Source organism: Vulpes lagopus, chromosome 2, assembly GCF_018345385.1.
Source record: "Vulpes lagopus strain Blue_001 chromosome 2, ASM1834538v1, whole genome shotgun sequence".
Classification (NCBI taxonomy): domain Eukaryota; kingdom Metazoa; phylum Chordata; class Mammalia; order Carnivora; family Canidae; genus Vulpes; species Vulpes lagopus.
Genome location: NC_054825.1, coordinates 31,363,644 through 31,385,580, shown reverse-complemented (window position 1 = coordinate 31,385,580; position 21,937 = coordinate 31,363,644). Strand labels below are relative to the sequence as shown.

General features: G+C 36.8%; 1 protein-coding gene across 2 annotated transcripts in view; it reads right to left on the bottom strand.

Annotated features, from left to right (window-relative positions):
* Window positions 1-21,937, bottom strand: part of TM9SF3 (transmembrane 9 superfamily member 3) — a 67,907-nt gene that overhangs the window by 31,892 nt on the left and 14,078 nt on the right. For both annotated transcript variants that reach the window (XM_041729693.1, XM_041729699.1), the window contains 5 exons: window positions 15,263-15,385; window positions 11,761-11,921; window positions 10,651-10,728; window positions 4,140-4,271; window positions 2,431-2,597 (listed from right to left, as the gene is read on the bottom strand). In XM_041729693.1, coding sequence (XP_041585627.1) covers window positions 2,431-2,597; window positions 4,140-4,271; window positions 10,651-10,728; window positions 11,761-11,921; window positions 15,263-15,385 — 661 coding nt within the window. The remainder of the gene's footprint in view (window positions 1-2,430; window positions 2,598-4,139; window positions 4,272-10,650; window positions 10,729-11,760; window positions 11,922-15,262; window positions 15,386-21,937) is intronic.

The following is a 21,937-nucleotide window of genomic DNA, read 5'->3' as shown; positions in this document are numbered from 1 at the left end:
TGATAGAAATAAAAAATAAAATGGAAGTAATATAATCTATATTAGAGCTATTACTTTAAATGGTATAACACTGAAACTTTTCCTATTTCGTTTTCCTTATACTATTACAAAAATTATTTTTTAAAAATCCATAAAGTATCATTTTTGTAATGAGTTATGTGGGTTTGAGTTTTGTTGATTTGTCCACAAATCAACATTAACCTGAATTAACAATTTTTCTTCTTTTTTTATTTTTAAGAGAGGAAGAGAGAAGGGAGGGGAGGGGCAGAGGGAGAGAGAAAATTTTAAGCAGGCTCCATACCCAGGACAAAGCTGGATGTGGGGCTCCATCTCATGACCCTGAGATCATGACCTGAGCTGAAATCAAAAGTTAGACGTATAACCGACTGAGCCACACAAGCACCCAACAGATCAACAATTTCTAATCTCTTCTTTCACTAATAATATCTAGAGAATTCAGACCAGCTCTCCTGTTGAATAAAGCTGAACAAAATTTTTTTTTTTAAGATTTTATTTATTTATTCATGAGAGACACACAGAGAGAGAGGCAGAGACATAGGCAGAGGGAGAAGCAGGCTCCATGCAGGGAGCCCGATGTGGGACTCGATCCCGAGCTCCAGGATCACGCCCTGAACTAAAGGCAGACACCCAACCACTGAGCCACCCAGATGTCGCTGAACAAAATATTTTAAATGCCTAGTTGCAAAGAGAAATATTAAGATGATAAAAGATACTATCTTTTGCCGTAATATAGAAATGTACTTAAACCGCTAACAATATACACTATTTTGAAATTTACCATAACTAGGAAGGTAAAATAAAGTCTGTATAGAACACATAACCTTCTCTGTTTGAGTTAAGGAATATTCACTTCAAGAGAATTTATAAGAATATCACACTAATGTGTGTACTAGGGAGATATGCAATTTTCATAAATTAACCACCTTCCAGGTAATTATTATATTTCACTGTACACATATGTAGAATCAAAGATATCATATAGTCTTAAATATGTAGCACTCCTCTGCCTAAGCACCTATGTTCAACTTCTTAAAGTAGATGAAATGAATAAAAATTACAGTATTCAATTTCCATCAATACATAGCTAAATATAAGTGTGGTAGTAATAAACATGTCATTCCCAAGTTTCAAAGATAGTGGGTCTCAGGGCAATTAGCTGACTCAGTCACTAGAACAGGGGACTCTGGATCTGAGGGTCATGAGTTTGAGCCCCACACTGGTTAGAGCTTACTTTAAAAAAAAAAAAAATTTAAAGGATTGTGGGTCTCAAAGTTTTTTAAATCAAAATTTGTTTTTTCAACAACTCAATTAAACACTCCAAGTACTAACTTCTCCCTTTAAGATTATCATTAAAAAATCTGATCATTCTCTGTAACTGGGTTATGTGAAGATTGACACATGCCTACCTGTGCTGAAAACTGAAAGGCTGCTTTAGTCTAACACCAGTCTATTACCAGTGAGAAGCTTCTAAGTAGAGAGGGTTCAAAAGGATTGTTCACATGACTGAGAGTCCAAAATGCCTACCAGGGATTTAAGCTTGCAATTCTCAGAGGCATTACGTTAAATGAAGTATCAGTCACAGTTTTAAAAATCAGATATACCCTTCATCTGTTTGTTCATAAATATTCTATGGACATTTCCCACCCAAAACACACCATCTTCAACTACACTGAAAGATCTGCTGACATAGGGAACTGGCCTCCTGGTTCATTTCTCTGAAACTTGAGGTGACAGACATTTAAGGAGTTGCTTATATTTATCAACTCATCACTGTCCGCCCAAAGTTACAGAGCAGCAGTATTTTTCCAGACTTACCTACAGCTTCTCTCATACTATGCCTTCTCAGGAGTTAATATCTCACTCACAGGCATCCACACTGATACTGATTCTCTAAATATTTTTTCTTTACTGATTGCTATGGTCATCACCAACACAAAATAATGTTCATGTGTTACATTACTTGCCTTTTATGTTTTATAATCATTCCGACTATGGAGCGGGTCTTAAAAATGTCATGTACAGGGTTTTTCATTTTCTCACTACGTATTTTTATTATCTCTATTTTCATTTCCATAGCAGAGCAAATTATAAAGATGTAACTGGATCTTCAACTTTCAAAAATTCCTATTCATTTTGTCAAACAGCACTTATAAGTAAGTAACTCTGCTCATACCTCTAATGGAACATAAACTTTGTAGCCAACCAAAATGTTCAGTAAGGCTAGTAAGTTTTAGCATGTAACAGAAAAATATACTTCTAGCTAAGGATTACTGTCCATTATTTAATTTACCTGCAATAATAACATTTATGTTATTTAAATTCTAAGGCAAGTGAAATAAGCAAATTGAATTATGATTGACTTAAAATGTTTAAGAACAAGTAAAAACAAAGTTAAATACATGTACTTACTCTGTATATAAATCTTCTATCATTGCCACAATAATAACTATAAGAGACACAGCAAATATCTGACATCCAGAACCAATGAGAGAAGAAAATATCAGTGGGTGACTTGATGGTCTAAATACATCTCCATGCACCTGCTTCCATCCATACTCATCTCCTAGGTCTCTATCCTATATACATATAATTAGAGAGAAAAGAAAATCATACGGAATGAAATTAAAATACATAAAGTAGGTGAAAAATTACAATTCCAGTTGCAAGTTCTCTCCCTCCAAACTTGTAGCTACTTAAAAGGGGTTCAAAATATCTAGAAGACATTTCAAATTTAAAATAATCACTACCTTAATAATTTATAATGTTAGGGATGCCTGAATGGCTCAGTGGTTGAGCATCTGCCTTTGGCTCAGGTCATGATCCCAGGATCCTGGGATCGAGTTCTGCACTGGGCTCCCGCAGGGAGCCTACTTCTCCCTCTGCCTATGTCCCTGCCTCTCTCTCTGTGTCTCTCATGAATAAATAAAACCTTTAAAAATATTTATAATGCTAAAGTTACAATATAAACGGCATTTACTAAGGTTCAGGAAGGTGGCTCCCAGTTAATGCTGAGAATACCAATGAATGGAAAAATAAAAGAAATGGTCAAAATGAGAGAAGAGCACACTGGCTCTCTGAACATTGCTATTCTTGCCATTTACATCACACCTGTGGCGCATAGATAATGAGGGGCCGGGTGAGGAACAAGAGAGAAAAAAGATCAAAACCAGTCCTAGATGCCTTAAAATGCAGAAATGTCCTTTACAGCTTAGAATATAAGAAAATATATAAGGAAAATATCAAATGGTTAAATGCTATTTATTAAATATTATTTAACTGTCTATACCAATTTTTAAAAAGGATGCAATTTTTCCTTTTCAACCTGAGTAACAAGTATCTAAAACAGTAGTTCTTAAGAAATATCAGTCCCTTAAGATAATCTGGCTTTTTAGGGGTTGGGGGTGATCCTGGTCAGATGTGTTTGAGAAGCACCAAATATTTTATCTAATCTGTGATACTTCACAATGCACATTAGCATATTAAATTTTAATCTGTTTAACTCTTTTCCAAACTTAATTAATGATGGAGTATATCTATAGAGAATAGCCATTAATATTCTATAGAACACACTTTTGCTCATTAACAACATTGTTGCTTAATACAGTAAAAGAATTTAGAAAACAAACGTCCCCTCTGAACCAACTAAACTAAATTAAACCTTTTTTTATGCAGTATTTAACAGTATTAGAAAAATGTCAATACAGGTCTAGAACTTCGTTGCTGAAGATCTAGAATCAAAAGCTCTGAAAACTGAAAGTTTGTTTTGGAAGTCTGACACATTCTTATTTGGTGGCAAAACTTAAGCGTGAAGAAGAGGCTATTTGTACTGTTTATCTCATTTAAGGTGAACATTCATATGTTTTGCTGAAAAAAACATTAATACACCTGATTATGGAGCAGGTAATCAGAGCATGTAAAAACACTAATGTATTAGATTATGGGGCATGTAATCACAGCAGGTAAAAACATTAATATATTTGAGTAGAGACCCCCTCAGGGACTTTTACACCTTTCTAAAACCATAAAATTCTGAATTCTGAAACTCATGTGACCTACATTCCAACATTCAAAATAACACCGAGTTAAATCATTCTTCTAAACATAAAATGTTTGCTTACCATATCATCCATTTCTTCTTCTTTACTGTACCGGGCATAATCTTTTCTTAGAGTTCTCATTAAGATCATTGAAACCAAGCCCACCAAGAAGATAACCATCATGAAAGAATTGAAAATTGAAAACCAATGAATCTAAAATAACAGAAAATAAAATATTACCAATATTAAGTATCAGTCACAAAATTCACAGGTTTCATGATGACAACAGCATGGTAGTGCAAAAAAAAAAAAAGTTTTCTTAAAACTTTTACATAAAAATCCAAACTTAAGACACACTGGGGTGAGTATTCACTATGCAAAGAGACTGGCTTTCTTCACGGTAAACTTCAGATACATTAAAAACATGATACTGTATATGTAGATTTTCAAAATCAATTTTATTGTACAAATAAAAAGTACAGCTTTGGCATTACACAGAAAAAACACGGGATCTGGAGTCAAACACGCCTGGGTTTTAACCCAAAATCTATCAAATTCTAGCTATGCGACCCCAGCTTTCTTATAATAAAAAGGAAGGTAATAATACTATCCTGATCTGAATGACTTAAGAACATGTATAAAAAGTATGATACCATGTCTGGCACAGAGCAGCAAATATTCAATAAATGTTAGTTCCCTTCCCTCTAACTGAGCAACAACCTGAAATCCTCCTTAAAATACAAAAGACTGAACCATCATGGTTGACTGTCATGGATGTAGGCTACCCTCTGAAATGATATGCTTCACTTGCTTCCAGTTCATCCTCTCCATCCTGCCAACATCCTTATTCACTCCCTTCTAAATGAGTTATCTATGGTACAAAGAACAATGAGGTACCCCACTGTGTCCCAATGTTCCCAAGGCTTTTGACTTTGATTTCACTCACACATATGTCACAGAATTATGTCCAGATTCTGATTTATAATCACAAAGTAAGCACACTGTATCTCTGAGGGCAGAACTCAGTGCATCGGACTTCAAATTTCTTTATATTTTAATTCCCAAACGTTCCTGAAGGGTAGTTCCAAAATTTCTCTTCTCTAACCAAGGCCCCAATTTCATTTATTTTTCTGCATTTTCTTCCTAGCCTTTCATTCTTTCTGTCAATCTCTTAGAAGTTATTCCCCTCTTTTTTTTTTTTTTAAGATTTTATTTATTTATTCATGAGAGACAAAGAAAGAGAGGCAGAGACATAGGCAGAGGCAGAAGCAGACTCACTGCAGGGAGCCTGATGCGGGACTCAACGCTGGGACCCCGGAATTATGACCTGAGCCGAAGGCAGACGCTCAACCAATGAGCCACCCAGGCACCCCAGTTGTTCCCCTTTTAAATCAATCTTTCAACTAGGGTCTACATCTCTTTCATTCCATTCCTTGAGGTGCTTTCCCCCTCTCACTCTGCACCCCTAAATTTGTACCTTTCTTCGGCATCAGCTATCAACAAAAGGCCCCATCTACAACACTATCTGCTCCCTGGGGTAGTCATATAGCTCAAATAAGGTAATAAATGTAAAGCATATGGCTTAGTGCCTAGCTCATGGTAAAATGCTAAAAAAAACTTATAAGTCATTTTTATTAATATCTTTTAAAGTGTTTGCATGATCTTTTATCCCCTTATTCTTCCTATTTTCTTCTTATCTCCCTCCTTTCAATGCCAATACTTTTCAAATGAGGAAACAATACCTTCTAATTCTTCCCCTACTTACTCCTAAAAATGATACAATCTCACTTTGCCCCACACTTTTTCTCTCAAAGGCCTGCAATGAACTTTTAAACTGATTCAGCAGTCAATTATCTGCCCATCGTCCTGTCCTTGCTCTCCTGCCATATCTGACCTCTACCGCCACTACACCATCCTCTGTGACAGGCTGTTGCTTCTCTTTCATCTTCAATGCCTTCCCCTCCAACCCTGTGTGAACTTTTCCAAAAGTGCCAATCTTGGTGCTCTATGGTGACTTCTTCAGACTCAGAACTTCTAACTAGTGTTCCACTGATGATGGAACATCTTCTACACACTCAAACCCCAACCCCTGTCCTGCTCCAAATCTCTAGCCCTCTTGCTCATTCATGTTTCACACTTGTGCTAAGTATGATTGTTTCCACTTGAATGTCTTTCTGGAATTTCAGACTTAGACTGCTCTAAAGTAAACTCATCATCTTCTGCCTCACATATAACACTTTCCTGATTTCTAATTGCTGCTAATGGTACTAACATTTGGCTTTGAAAATTCAGAATTCTCTCTGGCTCTTCCTTCTCCTTAATCCTTCCTATATAATAATTACTAAGCTTTTTTTTTCCTTCAATAGGTTTCTATCAATCCCATCCCCTCCACTCCCACATCATCACCTCACACCCTGAGGCAGCCTTAACGGCCTTCTTTATTTTCAGTCCCTGTCCTTCCTTCCTATCTAGCTTATATAAAAGTTACCCACAAATCTGTCTGAAACATGTTCACTATTTTCCCTAATATTCTGTACCCTCTGTGATATGGCTACTTCACCTTATCTAGCCAACCTTTCTTTCCACTGTTGCCTATATTCCAGTAGGGCTTTCCTTCTTCAGTGACCCACAAGTACAGCACACCCATTTCTACCAGCATCCTTCTCATAATTTCTTTCACATGGGATCTACTACCTTCCTCTATAAATTCCATCTACTATTTAAAGCCCAAATCGAAAACCTTCTCTCTCCTCCATAAAACCTCTCATTTATGTATTCCATTATTCACAGATGCACTCCTGCTCTGAACTTCTACAGCTTCATACTTCTTCTACAGCTACATACATGAAGGATGTACTGTCTTGTAGAATTAGGACAGATTTTAACCTGGGCTAATGTGCTAGGTATGTCCACTACTAGGATGAGGGGCAGTCCTGGCTGTTACCCACCCTGAGGCTTCAGGCAAGGGACAAACTCTGTGGCTCTCCCTGAAAAACAATTGCCTCTATATCTTCATAAAATCATTTTTTCCCTTCATTTCATAATTTATTTATTGAATACCTACTGAAATTACAAAGAAAATAATGAATGCATTTTGAAATATTTGCAAAAGAGTTATAAAAGATTTAAGTTTACCATTGAAGTATCATTCAAGATTCATAAAAGCAGTCTATAATTATAAACACAGACTTTTCCAAAGATTTGATTTTGTTCCCACCCTGAGAAATTAATGACCAAAAAAGGACAAGAGAAAAAATACGTATGTTTCATAACTTCTGTTGATTTATCAAATTTTTGAAGAGAAAAGAAGTTTTACATAGTTACTATTTAGTAGGAAGAAAGATCCACCTAAAATGCAAAACTTTCTATCAAAGCTCCCTGCTGTTTTCTAAGATATAAACTTTAAACCCATATCCATTATAATGCACTACCATTAACCTGACATTTTATAATATCCTTTTATTTCCAAAAATCACAAAATGCTGTTATAATTTTGAAATTATTATAGCAAAGGAAATATTTCTTAAAAATAATAAAGAACCAGATGTCACAAAGGGGTTACTAATCCTATGAACTGCTGACTCGAGCACCCCCTAGTGTTGCTAACCGTAAAGCAGCACTGCAGGCTCATCACAAATTTTAGAACACTGGAGAGAAATTTACAACCGAGGGTTGCCACTTACTAAGCACCTCTATGTGTCAAACACTGACCTAAGTGCTTTATAGAGCACTATCAAATGGACTGTCACAACACTGCACAGTATTACAATCCCTGCTTCACTACTGAAGAGACAGAAGCTGAGGAGCTGAGTAATGCGACCACAGTTATGGTTGGTGGCAGAGACAGAGTAACATGTCCAGCTCAAGTTCTTAAACCTGGTTTTAGAATCACTGTATTAGAAATAAACCCTATTGTTATACAGTAGACCCTACCTGCCTATTTAAGGAACATGCTGCAGTATTTCTCTTCCCTCTTTGCTACACTGTCAGTTTTGCACTTGCTGTTGAACCCGTCCACATATAAACATCTTTCTTACATCTCAAAATAAAAATCTGACTCCATTCTTCCTACTGAATACACCATTTCTTTCTCCGTTAAGCTGCCAAACTTGCAGCCTCCAATTCCTCTCCTCCATGCTCTTATGCCAACTCTGTTCAGACTCTGCCCCACCACTACGCCAAAACTTCTCTTGTTAAGTTTATCAATGACTCCAAATGAATCCAACACTTTCACCTGACTGACCCAGCAGCAACAATCCACAATTAAGCTCTCTCCTCCGTGATACACTTTCTTTGTTTGGCTTCGAGAATACCATACAAGCATTTCCTCCCTACCTTACTGGTATCTCCTCAGAACCTTAAAGCTGGTTTCTCCTACTCCCCCTAATCTTTTCTTACTGCCCCCAGGTCTCAGTCCTTGGTCCTCTTCTATTTTTACATACTCTTCCTTGGTAATTGCATCGAATTACATACCATCTATATGCCAAAAGCTGCAAAATCTGTATCTCTAGCCCAGACTTTTCTCCTGAACCCCAGACTGATATACTGAACTAGATGGTTAAGTATCTCCATTCAGATGTCTTATGACACTTCAAAACCAACAGGTTCCAAACTGTACTCTAATCTTCCCCTCCACACCTCCAAATACACTTTCTGTCCCAGCAATGGCAGCTTCATCCAACAGTTGCTTAGGCTGAAAACCATAGAGTTCTTGTCAATCTTTCTTTATCTTCCCATTCATCAGGATATCCAACTGGCTCTCTCCTTCACAATATGCTCACAATCTGACACCTTCTCACCAGCTGCCCCCCTACACCTTGGTCTGAGCCATCTTCAAATTCTCACTGCATTGCTGCAATACCCTCTTGTCTCCCTGCTTCTCCCCTTCCCCCACATGGCCTCTTTTCAACAGAATAACTTGAATGATCCTTTTAAAACAGAAGTCAGATTTGTCATTACCCCATGAAAACACTATCATACCCCTTCTTTGCAATTCAAAGTCTCCACAGCAGCCATGGGTGATCTGGCTCCTGCTACTTTCTGACTTCATCTACTACTCCTCCCCTTATTCTGCACCAGCCACCTGGCCTCCTGGCTATTCCTCAAGCACAGTGAACACATTCCCACCAAACAGGCTTTTCAGAAGTGTTGCCCCTGACTGGAATACTCTTCCTCACCACCCCCCCCCATATATCCATATTCCTTATTTCCATCGATTCCTTCAAGTTTTTACCCAAAAGTCCATCTCAGAGACTTATCCTGAGCACCATATTCAAATTGCAACTAGCCTCGCCTGTGGCACTCTTGCTCCACTGCTTTTTCTTCTTGGATGTATCTTTGAACACACCATACCCTTAACTTACTATGTCTATTACATGTCTCCCCTTACCAGAAGGGTAAGCTCCAACAGGGCACAGATCTTTGACTTTTGCTTGACAAAAGTGCTCAACTAGTAACAGCTGAAAGGAGAAATATGGTACATTGCTCTACTAGTGAAATGCCAAATAGCAGCCTTTCCCCAAGTTATCAATACCCAATGGCACGAGAAACAAGGCAGGCTCAGGTGTTCCACTAGGAAGTGTCAGCTGAGAGACCTTGTATTTTCGAATATTCTCTAAGTTATTTGTGCCTATCCCTCAACCATGTAAAAGACTGCGTGAACACTACATCTAAAAAGAATACACTGGGTGTAGGGAAAGTAGAGGCTGGGGAGGAAATTTTGGTTCCAGAGTAATATGACCCAGAGAAGATCAAAAGTAGTGACAGGTTCTGGTGAAGTCTGGCAGCAATGATACAAATTTTAGACCACAAAAACTTAGATTACCAATAAACTTCAGAATTCCAGTCTAAAAGATAAGATCAAAAGACAGAAGAGACCAGGAAGAAAGTCAGATGAATATATACATCCTTTATGCCCTGTTGTCCTTTCAACTCCATCCTTGAAGGAGGGAAACATAAAAATAACACCTATTTTTTCCTATGAAAAAACAAAGCTATCACCTGTACAAAATCAGCAACAATGCTCTATCTTGTATTTGCTGAGCTCTGTCTTGTATCTGCTGGTCGAGAGTGGGGACATTTCTTCCCAGTCTTGGTGTTCCACCAGTAAGTTTCTGATCTCACTCCATTCTCATCCCTTCCTAGCTAAAGGATGTACACATTCTGCTCTGTTTCTCCACACGTTAAGTTTCCCAAGGGCAAGTACTCATACACAGAAGCTTGAAATACTCCAGCACTGAGTGCAAGAAGTCAGTCTAATTCTGAGTTTCAATATTAAGAAGCCCACCTGTCCACAGATACATCACATTTTTCAATATTAGCCTCATTAATAATAAAAATGATATTCTGCCTTTTGGTTTATCTTTCCTCGTGTCACTCAAAATCAGTTTAAAGCACTGGCATGACAAAGGGGGCTTTTGACTGCTCCTCTAAAACTTTCTATGACCCTAGGACTCTAAGGCTTATATGTGAAATCACCACTAGCCCAATTTTTTAACTCCCCAGCCTTCACACAGTGCCCTGCATATGGTAGATGCTGTTTTTTAACTGACTGAGCAGATAATGAATGTCTTCAAATACACAATTTACCTACCCTGTGTTGAAAAAAGGATGGATCAAGATATTTGTCAAATCGATCTTCAAATTTCACATCTGATTTTTTCCATTTCACCTAAAAAAAAATTTTTTTTCACTTAAAAATAAAGGCCAGTAAACTAATTAATAAGCTGATAACAAAACTCTGAGCGAAATTAGGAAAGATTTACACACTTAGAATGAGAAGCTAGAGAAATGGTGATAAGTTATTGCCAATTTGAGAAGCTGAAACACATATGATAAAAATGTAACCAATTTTCCTCTCTGTATATTAACAAAACTTTCAAATTTACTTAGAGGAATCATTTCAGTTTTCAAGGACTATTAACTATTCCTGACTTATATACTCTTACCTGATAACTGTGGAAAGAACTGAATTACCCTAGGCGAATTAGAGTAAGAACCCGTCCATCTTTGACTTTAGATTATATTAGTTTTATTACAATAATCAAACTTTGTTATAAGTTCAGTTAAGTAAATATCATTTGCACTAGATATATATGCATAAGCTTAAAAAAAAACTTTCAAAACCTGGCTACTAGCAATGGACTCATTTTGTTTATCAGGGAAAAAACTGACAAAGAGAGAGGCTACCTACAGATTTTTCTTCTTTCCACTATTTTTAATCCTAATGGAACAGAATTAACTTGACAGTTTCAAAGAGCTCTGACAAGCTCTTAACTCTGCAAGAGTATCTTATTCCAACTGATAAAAAGCAAAACATGGTAATAATAAACTATACCCATCCAGCAATTTTCAATACAGCATCATCTCTATCTGCAACAGTAAAAAGGAAAGAGAAGCAACAAGGTATACTGCAATCTAAAAATGAAACCATGAAAATACATGGTTGGCTTAGCTCTAATTGCTCAGTTATAATGGTAAACTTTGCTGTAGCCAATGGTAAGTCTTGCAAATGCATAACTGTATCTAATACAGACCTGAAGCAAATCTCCCTGCTTTTAGGAGGTTTACTTACATTAAGGAAATACAGTTTTAATAATATTCTGTTGCACCCTATTTTCATTTAATAAAAAAAAAAAAAACTTAATTTTTGCTATTAGGTCACAAATACTTCTTCCTATATACAATTATTTTAAATACTTACTGAATATGACATCTGGATTTTAGTATTGGGAACGAGTTTCACCTTTCCTTCACTAGTTAGATTAACATCAACAATTCGATTTCCATTAAAACCTATTTCGAGTTTTTTGTAGGTCCAAAGATAGTAATCTTCTCCATTTTCATCGGCTTCACCAACAATACCTAAAAACAAGTAACACTTTATACAAGGTAATATCACTTCATGTTCAAAATATGGTAGAAGCTAAAAGCCCATTAAAAAGTTTTTATACAAAGGATAGTGGAAGGGGAGGTGGGTGGGGAGAGGGGGTGAATGGGTGATGGGCACTGAGGGGGGCACTTGACGGGATGAGCACTGGGTGTTACACTATATGTTGGCAAATCTAACTCCAATAAAAAAATATACAAAAAAAATAAAATAAATAAATTTATAAACAAGCAATATTATTATTATTATTCATGGTTAGAAAAGAGCAAAAGTATAGGCTGGACTCTTTAACTACTTGGCAAACATAAACCATGCTCACACCATGAACAGCTCAGCATAATCTATCGCTAATTCGATCCTCAAAGTTCATGTCTTCTCATGAGTTTCACCTTCATTGTAATAATTATCACCTTATGTGTGTATTCTTCCTAATACCTGAAAATTTCAGGGAAGTATGGTCACCATCTGGCACAGTCATTCAGTTAGTACTGGTCAAACTAAAATCAAAACCCAAAGTCTCCAGAGGCCCAGTCCAATACTTTCTCTAATAACCTAAGATCTACACATTCCTAAGCAAGCTGCACATATGTGTACCGGTACCAGAACTTAAAATGCCTGCTCCTTATGATTCAAGTACTGGACCTATCCTTGGGAAAACATCAAAACGAAAGGAATATTGAAAATAAATGTTAATGAGGCACTAGTTTAAAATGATCATTTTGTTTTGGGTTTTTTCTTAAGATTTTTAATTATTCATATGAGAGCGAGTGAGCATGGAGGGGTTGGTGAGAGGGAGGAGCAGGGAGTCTAATACAGGGCTTAGGTGGGATCCTGGGATCATAACCTGAGCACAGGCAGACACTTAATCAACTGAGCCACCCAGGTACCCTAAGATGATCATTTTGTTCCCAATCTGAGGCACTTAAAGAAGACCCAAACAGTGTCAGGACAACAGGTGGTACCTGAGGATCTACTCTTATGCCCTCATACTGACAGCTACTTATCTGATGCTCCCTACCCAAACCTATATACTTCCCAAGAGCCTTTATACTAAAAGTGACTTTTTAGGGCCTTCCCTCTATGGTCAATGCATCTCATTAAAGTATTGGAGGGAAAAAAAAGATCATTTCTTATTAAGGATTATTTGCTTATTAACCAAAGTTCTCTCAAACTGATAACAAATTCAAGGAATACAGTTTCATTGTGTTTGGGATTGCAGAGAGATAATGAAATTCTTCTGATAACTAATTTCATCAAGGTTTATTTACCTATCTACAATGAAAATTCTGGGGGTAAAGACACAATTACACCAAATAAGCTATTTTCTAATGGGCTTTTAAAAGATACGGAAACATTTACCTCAAAAAACGTCAAATAAGAATTTTTTTCTGACGAGAATTCCCATAGTTCAGACATTCTTGGACATCCAAATGTACTGTCCTAAACATGGTAGACCCTAGAATCCTACGGCTATAAAAGATTTATTTTAGGGCAGGAAAGCACAGTTGCCATGTTGACCCACAGAAATGACTGAAAAAAGACTAATAAGGTTCCAGACAAGAAACCCAAAAGCAATGGAAAAGAACATGAGAGAAACCTGCTTTCTCACCAAAAAAAGAAGAAACCTTAACTAATGGGTTCTCCTGAACTACAGGCTCAGAAATCTTGAGTGAATATTCAGCACATCTTCTTGTTACCCTCAGAGCTGATCACAAAAATGTCTGTGTTAATGTAATACTAATTATAGTCATTTATATGAAATGCCTACTATTTACACCTAATTAACATGCAACAGAGTAGCAGTGATGCATACAATTATATCTTGAGATTGACTTTCTTAAAAATTTCATCTTAGTACTACATTAAACTCTGGTCTGATATGTTCAGTATTTCGGTTTGCTGCTCACAAATATAGTAGTCTGCTAACAATTTTAAGAATTAGAATATTCATTATATATAAGAACAGGTGTCCAAAGGGAGGGGGGGGGGGGAAAAACTAAGAGAATAATATGATCAAACATGCTGGCAATGATAGTTGGCTGTGCTTTGCATTTAAAATAATTTAATCAGATTCTTAACAAGTTCACCATCTTCATGCAGCCAAACCAGCTATGGGACTCTCCCTACCCAGTCATTAGTACACATCTGGCAGAGCTCTGTGCCTTGCAAGCTGTTACCCATATGAGATACAAAAGGACAAAAAGCAGCTGTGGTCCCAAATGCCCTGCCAGTTGCAATAAATATACAACTACTCAGGTTTCTTCCCTCCCTTTAGAATATTCACTTATTTTATACTGATGTGCTATACACTAACTCACTTCAACAGTATATAGATGTGAATTCCTTTATGTAATATTGTGCTCCTGCAAGCTACATGTAAATATATCCTTTAAAAAAAACAACTAAAATAATTTAATCAAGTCCACACAAAGTTTGGATTTTTTTTAAGATTCTGTTTATATTAAAAAATTTTTTTAAATAAAGATTTTATTTATTTATTCATGAGAGGCACAGAGAGAGGCAGAGACATAAACAGAGGGAGAAGCAGGCTCCATGCAGGAAGCCTGATGTGGGACTTGATCCTGGAACTCCAGGATCATGCCCTGGGCCAAAGGCAGATACTCAACCACTGAACCACCCAGGCGCCCCAAATTTGGATTCTGCATAGGTTTGTATTGGCTATGCCATAGCTCTTCTCCATTAATAGAGATAAGAGCTAAAACATTAAAAAATTTTAGGGATGCCTGAATGACTCAGTCAGTAGAGCACATGACTCTAGATGCTGGGGTTGTTAAGTCTGACCCCTTGCTGGATGTAGAAATTATTTAAAAATAAAAATCTTAAAAAAATTTTTTTAAACATATGCTGTTTTGGAAAATAACATAGGAACAAGTGAAACAAGTATTTCAAGAGGCTGTGTTATCTAAAAACCATACTATGAGTTCCACATGAAAGAAAGCCAAAATAAAACACCAAAATCCTATTTAGTTCCTTTGATTGTATTTGATAGAATAACCCAAAATAAGAATGAGAAAAATGGGGACAGGGAGGATATTCCAAATTATTCAAAATACCTTTTAATTCTTTGAATCTGAAGTTATACTATATAAAAGTTATATTTTAGGGAGTTTCATATAAGGTTTGCAACGTTAAAACTGCTTCAAGTAACAGGGGACCATAAAATTGGTATTAAAATCATTCTGTGGAAAACATACTAACCAATTCAGTGTACAATCAATCACCTTAAAAGTCATTACATAAGCCATGCTTATTAAGCAAATATTCCCAAACTTTAAATATAACATACAATACCTACCCCATATTGGTAAGTCATCTATGTACATCTGGTACCAGTAGTGATTTTTGATAGCATACACAAATGCATCTCTCTTCTCTTTATCTAAGTCAATTTCACAGTAAGTGGCTGGCATCACATCCTCTGCATAAGATAAAAATGGCAAATTAGCACACTGGTTTATAAAATAGTTATAGGAAAAATAATAAAAGAAAAAGCCAACATTTCCTGAAGTTAAAGTCTGTATTCATAATAGTTGAATCTGGGTGATAAGTGTATGAGAGTTCAGTATATAATTCTTTCCTTTTTTATGTATGTTTTAAGATTTTATTCAAAATAAAAGAATTTATCATTTTCAATGATTATCACATTACAAGAAGAAATTATCCTTTTTGTAAAGAAAATTATTAAGAACATTTACAAAATAATCTTTAAATGAATAATTTGGTTTAAAAAACAAAAATTAAAAAAGCTTAAAACACGTAAGAAAGTTTTCATTGAACATATACAAAACTTAAAAATATGATCCTCAAGAGAGCAACTTCTAGCTAAAAGACCTCTGAGATAAACATTCATTTTAACATTCTTGGAAAATACAAGTCACTAGAGGCCAGAGATTCTCTGAGGAATCCCAGTGACTATTCATAATTAGGAAGATTAAAATACAAACCTCTATCTAGCAGGTGTCACTGTTCATAAATTACCCAAAGGCCCCCTAGAGATGAGTCATTTTTACTCTTGACTGCTTTCAAAAATACTGCTACCACAATATTGTTCAGATGGTCTCTGACCTATAAACCTTTCAAAAATGTGCTTTCAAATTGTGCTTATAAATAAGTACTAGGGATGCAATGTATAACATGATGACTATAGCTAACACTACTACATGATATATAGGAACGTCTTTAAGAGTAAATCCTAAGAATTCTCATCACAAGGAAGAACTTCTTGTCTTCCTTCTTTCTTCTTTTTTTTTTGGTTTTATTTATTTATTTGACAGAGAATGAGAGACAGAGACAGAGATTACCAGCAGGCAAAGCAGCAGGGAGAGGGGAGGAGGAGAGGTAAGGGGTGGGGGACGGGAAGGAGGAGGAGGAGGAAAGGGAGAAGGCTCCCCACGGAGCAGAGCCCATTGTGGAGCCAGATCCCAGGACCCTGGGATCATGACCTGAGCTGAAGGCAGATGTTTAACCATGTGAGCCACCCAGGCATCCCCCTTCTTTTCTTTCTACCTATTTGTGGTAATCACAAATTTTCACAATATGTGAAATCAAACCATCATGCTGCTGTATGCCTTAAGCTGATACAGTGATATATATATGCCATTATTTCTCAACAAAACTGGGGGAAAAAGTGCTTATGGTCATTGGTTTCCAAATAAAACAAAACCCAAAAAACCTACAAACACTCTAGATGTCCACTGAAATTATTAAATTGTTTTTGAATATTACTTAGGCAACTAGAATAAAAGAGATATCTTTAGGGCAGCCCCAGTGGCTCAGGGGTTTAGCGCCGCCTTTGGCCCAGGGCCTGATCCTGGAGACCCAGGATCGAGTCCCACGTCGGGCTCCCTGCATGGAGCCTGCTTCTCCCTCTGCCTGTGTCTCTGCCTCTCTCTCTCTCTCTGTGTCTCCCATTAATGAATAAATAAAATCGTAAAAAAATAAAATAAAATAAAAAATAAATAAATAAAAATAAAGAGATATCTTTATAACAACAAAAAAAGCACAAAAAAAAGTTTAAGTTCTCCTGTACTGTATTATTGGTTTTTTAGAATTTGAAATACAATTCCCCCAAGAAACAATATTAAATTTCTTAAATGTTAATTAAAACTTCTCAAACATAAATTGCAGCTGAACCATAATTATTGGCCAGCTACAATATTATGGTTTCCAGGAGAAATAGCAATCTGAGTTAGAACTCCAGACACTAGCAACATGTCTCCCCCATCCTCAACAAAAGAGAAGAGCTTCCCCTTATTGTAAGTCAGCTCAGAGTGGGTACCCCAAAACCACAACACTCAAGATGGCAGGAAAACACGGAAGTCCCATAAAGGAGGGATAGAGAAATACTCTCAAAATAGAAGAAAACTGCTTTCTTGTCTCCAACAACAATGGCTCCCATAGAGATTTCCTTTCTATCAAGGCCCTTTTGGGGAGTGAGGAATTTAGGATTTTCAAAATGGCAAAAACTGAGGCTAAGCAGAGAAGGGAGGGACAGTGAGGCCATGTAGTGGCTATAAAGGGTTCCTCCAACAGAAGCTACATCTCGTAGCAAGAGGTCCCCATATGGGATTTCCACAGAGTGTGATAATGCACAAAGGGCAGCAGGCAACTACAGCAACCATGGGATAAAGAGAACCACAGAAACATCCAGGCTTGGGTAGTAGCAACAAAGGGCTATGGGAGACCTCATAGCAAAACACTGCAAAGCCACCAAACTTCTTGCCGTTAAAATCAGACATTCACTGACAATCACCATTAACAGTGTGGTAGTTACATGTATGAAATTCTGAGATATACAATATGGCATTGACCTGCACAAAGCTTTTAAGATTCCTCACAGTATGTACTACAGTTCAGCTCTCTTGCCCATCCATCATCCTCTCTCCCTTTACTCAAGTCAAATTCAATTACCTGCAGTTCCCACACATCTCGGCCTCTGAGCTTTTTCTGCCTATGCTGGAAAGTCCACCACAAATGTCCATCCTAAAACATTTCCCATTCCACTACCCTCTCCTCCACAGAGTAATCCTTGATTCTGCACCCCTCAACACCTCTCAAATCCCACAGCCTCTCCCTTTCTCTGAAAGTCTATGGCTTTCTCTACATACCTCCCTATGGTACGTAGGTCTATACCACTTAAACCTCATAACCTCATACCAGTATCTTAGCTCCTCAAAAAGACCATCAGACCTTGAGACCTAGTCTATATAGATTACATCCTTTTTACCCCCAGCTATGCCTATTTCAGTACCCTGCACAGAACAGGCACTAAACAAATAAAAAAATTTAGCAAATTTTAAGAGCATGATTTCCCATTTATTTGGCAAAGGAAAACACAAAGTATATTATAGTATGCACATATACAAGCATCTGTGTATGATTAGGGGACATGCATGCATGGATGCGTGTGTGTGTATGAGAAAATGCCAATATAAACAAATGAAATTCTTCAGCAGAGTTATCTCAGAATGATTCACAAAGAGGTCTTGAAGAATATCTTTCACTGATGTAAAATCTAGTAAAGAAACATGGTCAGGGCAGCCCGGGTGGCTCAGCGGTTTAGCGCCGCCTTCAGCCCAGGGCCTGATCCTGGGGACCCGGGATCGAGTCCCACGTCGGGCTCCCTGCGTGGAGCCTGCTCCTCCCTCTGCCGGTGTCTCTCTCTGCCTCTCTCTCTCTCTCTCTGTCTCTGTGTCTCTCATGAATAAATAAAATCTTCAACAAAAAAAAAGAAACATGGTCAAAGGGAAAACCTATCTTTATGGCAGGCTGTAAAAAGGACCTTGGTTGATCATATTTTAATGAAATTCCTCTTGCAGGCATGTGGGCAAATACAAACATCACAAATAATTGAAGAGTATGGTTGTTCAACTAAAATAGCACTTCTCTCAGGAGTGAGCCGCCCTAAAGGTAACTAATGTAATGTGCCTGAATATACCAATTCATTATTCAGCATTCTATAGAACTGGAAAATGATCTGAAAAAAACACCGTAAATCACTGCTTTAAAATTATAAAAGGGTGTATCTTTCTTTCTCAGATGAAATACACACCTATGAATTCTAAAGAGGATACAATTAAGATTTCACCAATGTAAATACATTACCTGGGGGGAAAAAACAAAACCAAAGGTATATAATGACAACTGTTAATACTGATTTTCAACCAGAAAGCGAGAGTAGATCCTGGAAACTACCTACCAATAACTCACCAATCCACAACAATACTCCAGACTAATAACTGGATAGTGAAAACAATGAAAAAAAAAACAAGTGAAATTATAGTGGTAATAATTTGAGTTCTCTAAGAACATACCATGCCTAGCGTTTTTAGCCTTCTCTTTTGATAGCATTACCAAGCTGGAAATCACAAATGGTCTACTTCACTTCAAAAGTAGTTGGCAGTTTTTCATAAAGTCACTATACAAAAATTTATAAAAAAATAGGCAGAAACCTGAGTTTTAGTTTGGGTTCTACTATTTATTAGCTATGTGAATAAAAGCAAGTAATTTAACCTCTATGAGCCTCAGATCCCTCAGCTTTAAAACAGAGATAATATCTATGCTATCTCCTTCCAAGAGTTGTCTTAAGGATTAAAAGGGTCAATATATTCACAGACAGTATTAAGTTGCCTTGGGCTATACATCCCTTTAAGAATCCAAAGAAAGTAATATCTCCTTTGCCCCTCAAAAAATGCACATCCACACAAAACTAAGTGTATAATTTCAGAGAACCCATGGACCCCTGAAGCCAGAACTTCTGGTTCAACTTTATACATCCAGAGCCTACCATGGTGCTGGAAAGCAGTACACACTCAAAAACTGCTGAATGAAAAAAAATGGACTGGAAAATCTGATACAGTGATTTTAATCAAGCAATATAAACCAACCTATCTGCAATTTAAGCTGTACAACTTTTTTTAGATGACTAGAAACATGTATCTAGGCAACATGTATCAAAAACTGCCTTAAAAAGGTTTACATCTTTTGATTCAATAATTCCATTTCCAAGAATTTATACTAATAAAAGACTCAGACACATTAAAATATATATGTGCTAGGATAGCCAAACATGTTATTTTCAATAGGAAAAAAAAGCAAGGAAGGAAGGGAGGAAAAAAGGAAGGAAGGAAAATAATCAGAATATCTTATAATTAGGAAACGGGGAAAATTACAATATTCAGGTTATACAATATTATATAAACACATTTTTTTATTTTATAAACAAATTTTTTTTAATTAACAATATGAAGACAGGCTCATAAGATGTTTTAAAAAGAGTAAAAACTAATTTATACATAACTTATTATAAGAGTAAGTACTAAACACTATATGTTACATAAATTTTTTGAAATCACATATATAACATGAACCCAATTTTTAAAAACTCTAAATTATGTGGATGAATGTAAAGAAAGAAGGACGGAAGACAATGTTAGTAGTAATCACAACCAGGTGACTTTTATTTTCTTTACATTTCTCTGTAGTTTCCAAATTTTTTACACTGATCCTACATCATCACATCAAAATCAGAAAAATATTTATATACATATACATCCTTTTGGGGAAAAAAAGGTATCAATCTGGAAGTAGAACAATGTTATCAATGGCTTGGATAAGAATTTCTAAAAAGCCATGCTATTCAACTTTGCAGTTAGCACAAGGTTTAAGGAACTGCAAACATCAAGAATTCAAAATACCCAGACTGAAGATTCAATACCAGATTCAAATTATTTGATCCAGCTTTTTGGTTGAAACTAGGAGGACAAAATATGGCACTGAGTTCCCAGACTTCCAATTAAACAAGGCAGATTAACCACAAGTATGTGGTCTTTCCCCTCCTGAAACTCCATTAAAATGTCTATAATAAAGGAATAAAAAGGATGTAGTACACAAGGACAAAAAGACAGTAAGAAAAGGTTTCAACATATTTTTAGAAAATTGAAAATGGAGAAAAGATGGCAAATGACCAACAAAGCAGAGGAAACCAAAACAGAAGGGGGTTGATGTCACAGAACATAAGAGATACTTGAGTCACTCAGGAAGGCATCACACACATCAAAAAGTAGGGGACAAATCTAGGGCTGAACACATCGGGGAACTGTAAAAAAAAATACGTTTATGCGGGCAGCCCCGGTGGCACAGCGGTTTAGCGCTGCCTGCAGCCCGGGGTGTGATCCTGGAGGCCCCGGACCGAGTCCCACGTCGGGCTCCCTGCATGGAGCCTACTTCTCCCCCTGCCTGTGTCTCTGTCTCTGTCTCTCTCTCTCTCTGAATAAATAAATAAATAAATCTTAAAAAAAAAAAAAGTTTATGGACGGCTTGGATGTCCAAGTTCCCTTCTCTACCCCCCACAAAGCTAGATGAATAACCTCAATTCCCTCCTCCACTAGACCAGAGGCACCTTCTCCTATAGAACTCCACCATAGAAGCTGCAGAATTAGGGGAAGCAGGGAGAGCTGAAAACAGGGAGGGGAGATAAACTTAAGCAAAAAATCTTTAGGCTAAATGAAAGGACCCATCACTTCCCCAGCCTTTTCCCCACCTTTGGCAATCAGGCCTTTACCACCAGACAGGTATCTGGAGGAAAACATTACATAGTGGTTAAAAGCTCAAACTCTAGGACTGTGCTCCCTAGGTTCAAATCCTTACTGTCACCTTCCATTTGTCAACCCTTGGACAAGTTACTTAACCTATGGGCCCCAACTTCTCACCTGAAAAATAAGGATAATACACCTCATAATGTTGAGGATGAAAAATCGTCAATAATGAGAATCACTGAATTTGAAATATTTAAGACTCTAAGCAGCCCTTGGCATTTCTCTCTACCTGCAGTACTCTCAACTTAGCACTTCACTCCAGAGAAGAAGAAATACTTAAGAAATAATTTCATTAAAAAAAAAAAGAAATAATTTCATCCGTTAAGTTGGGATATAAGAGGAAAAGAAAATTCAAAAGAGGATCAACAGAATAA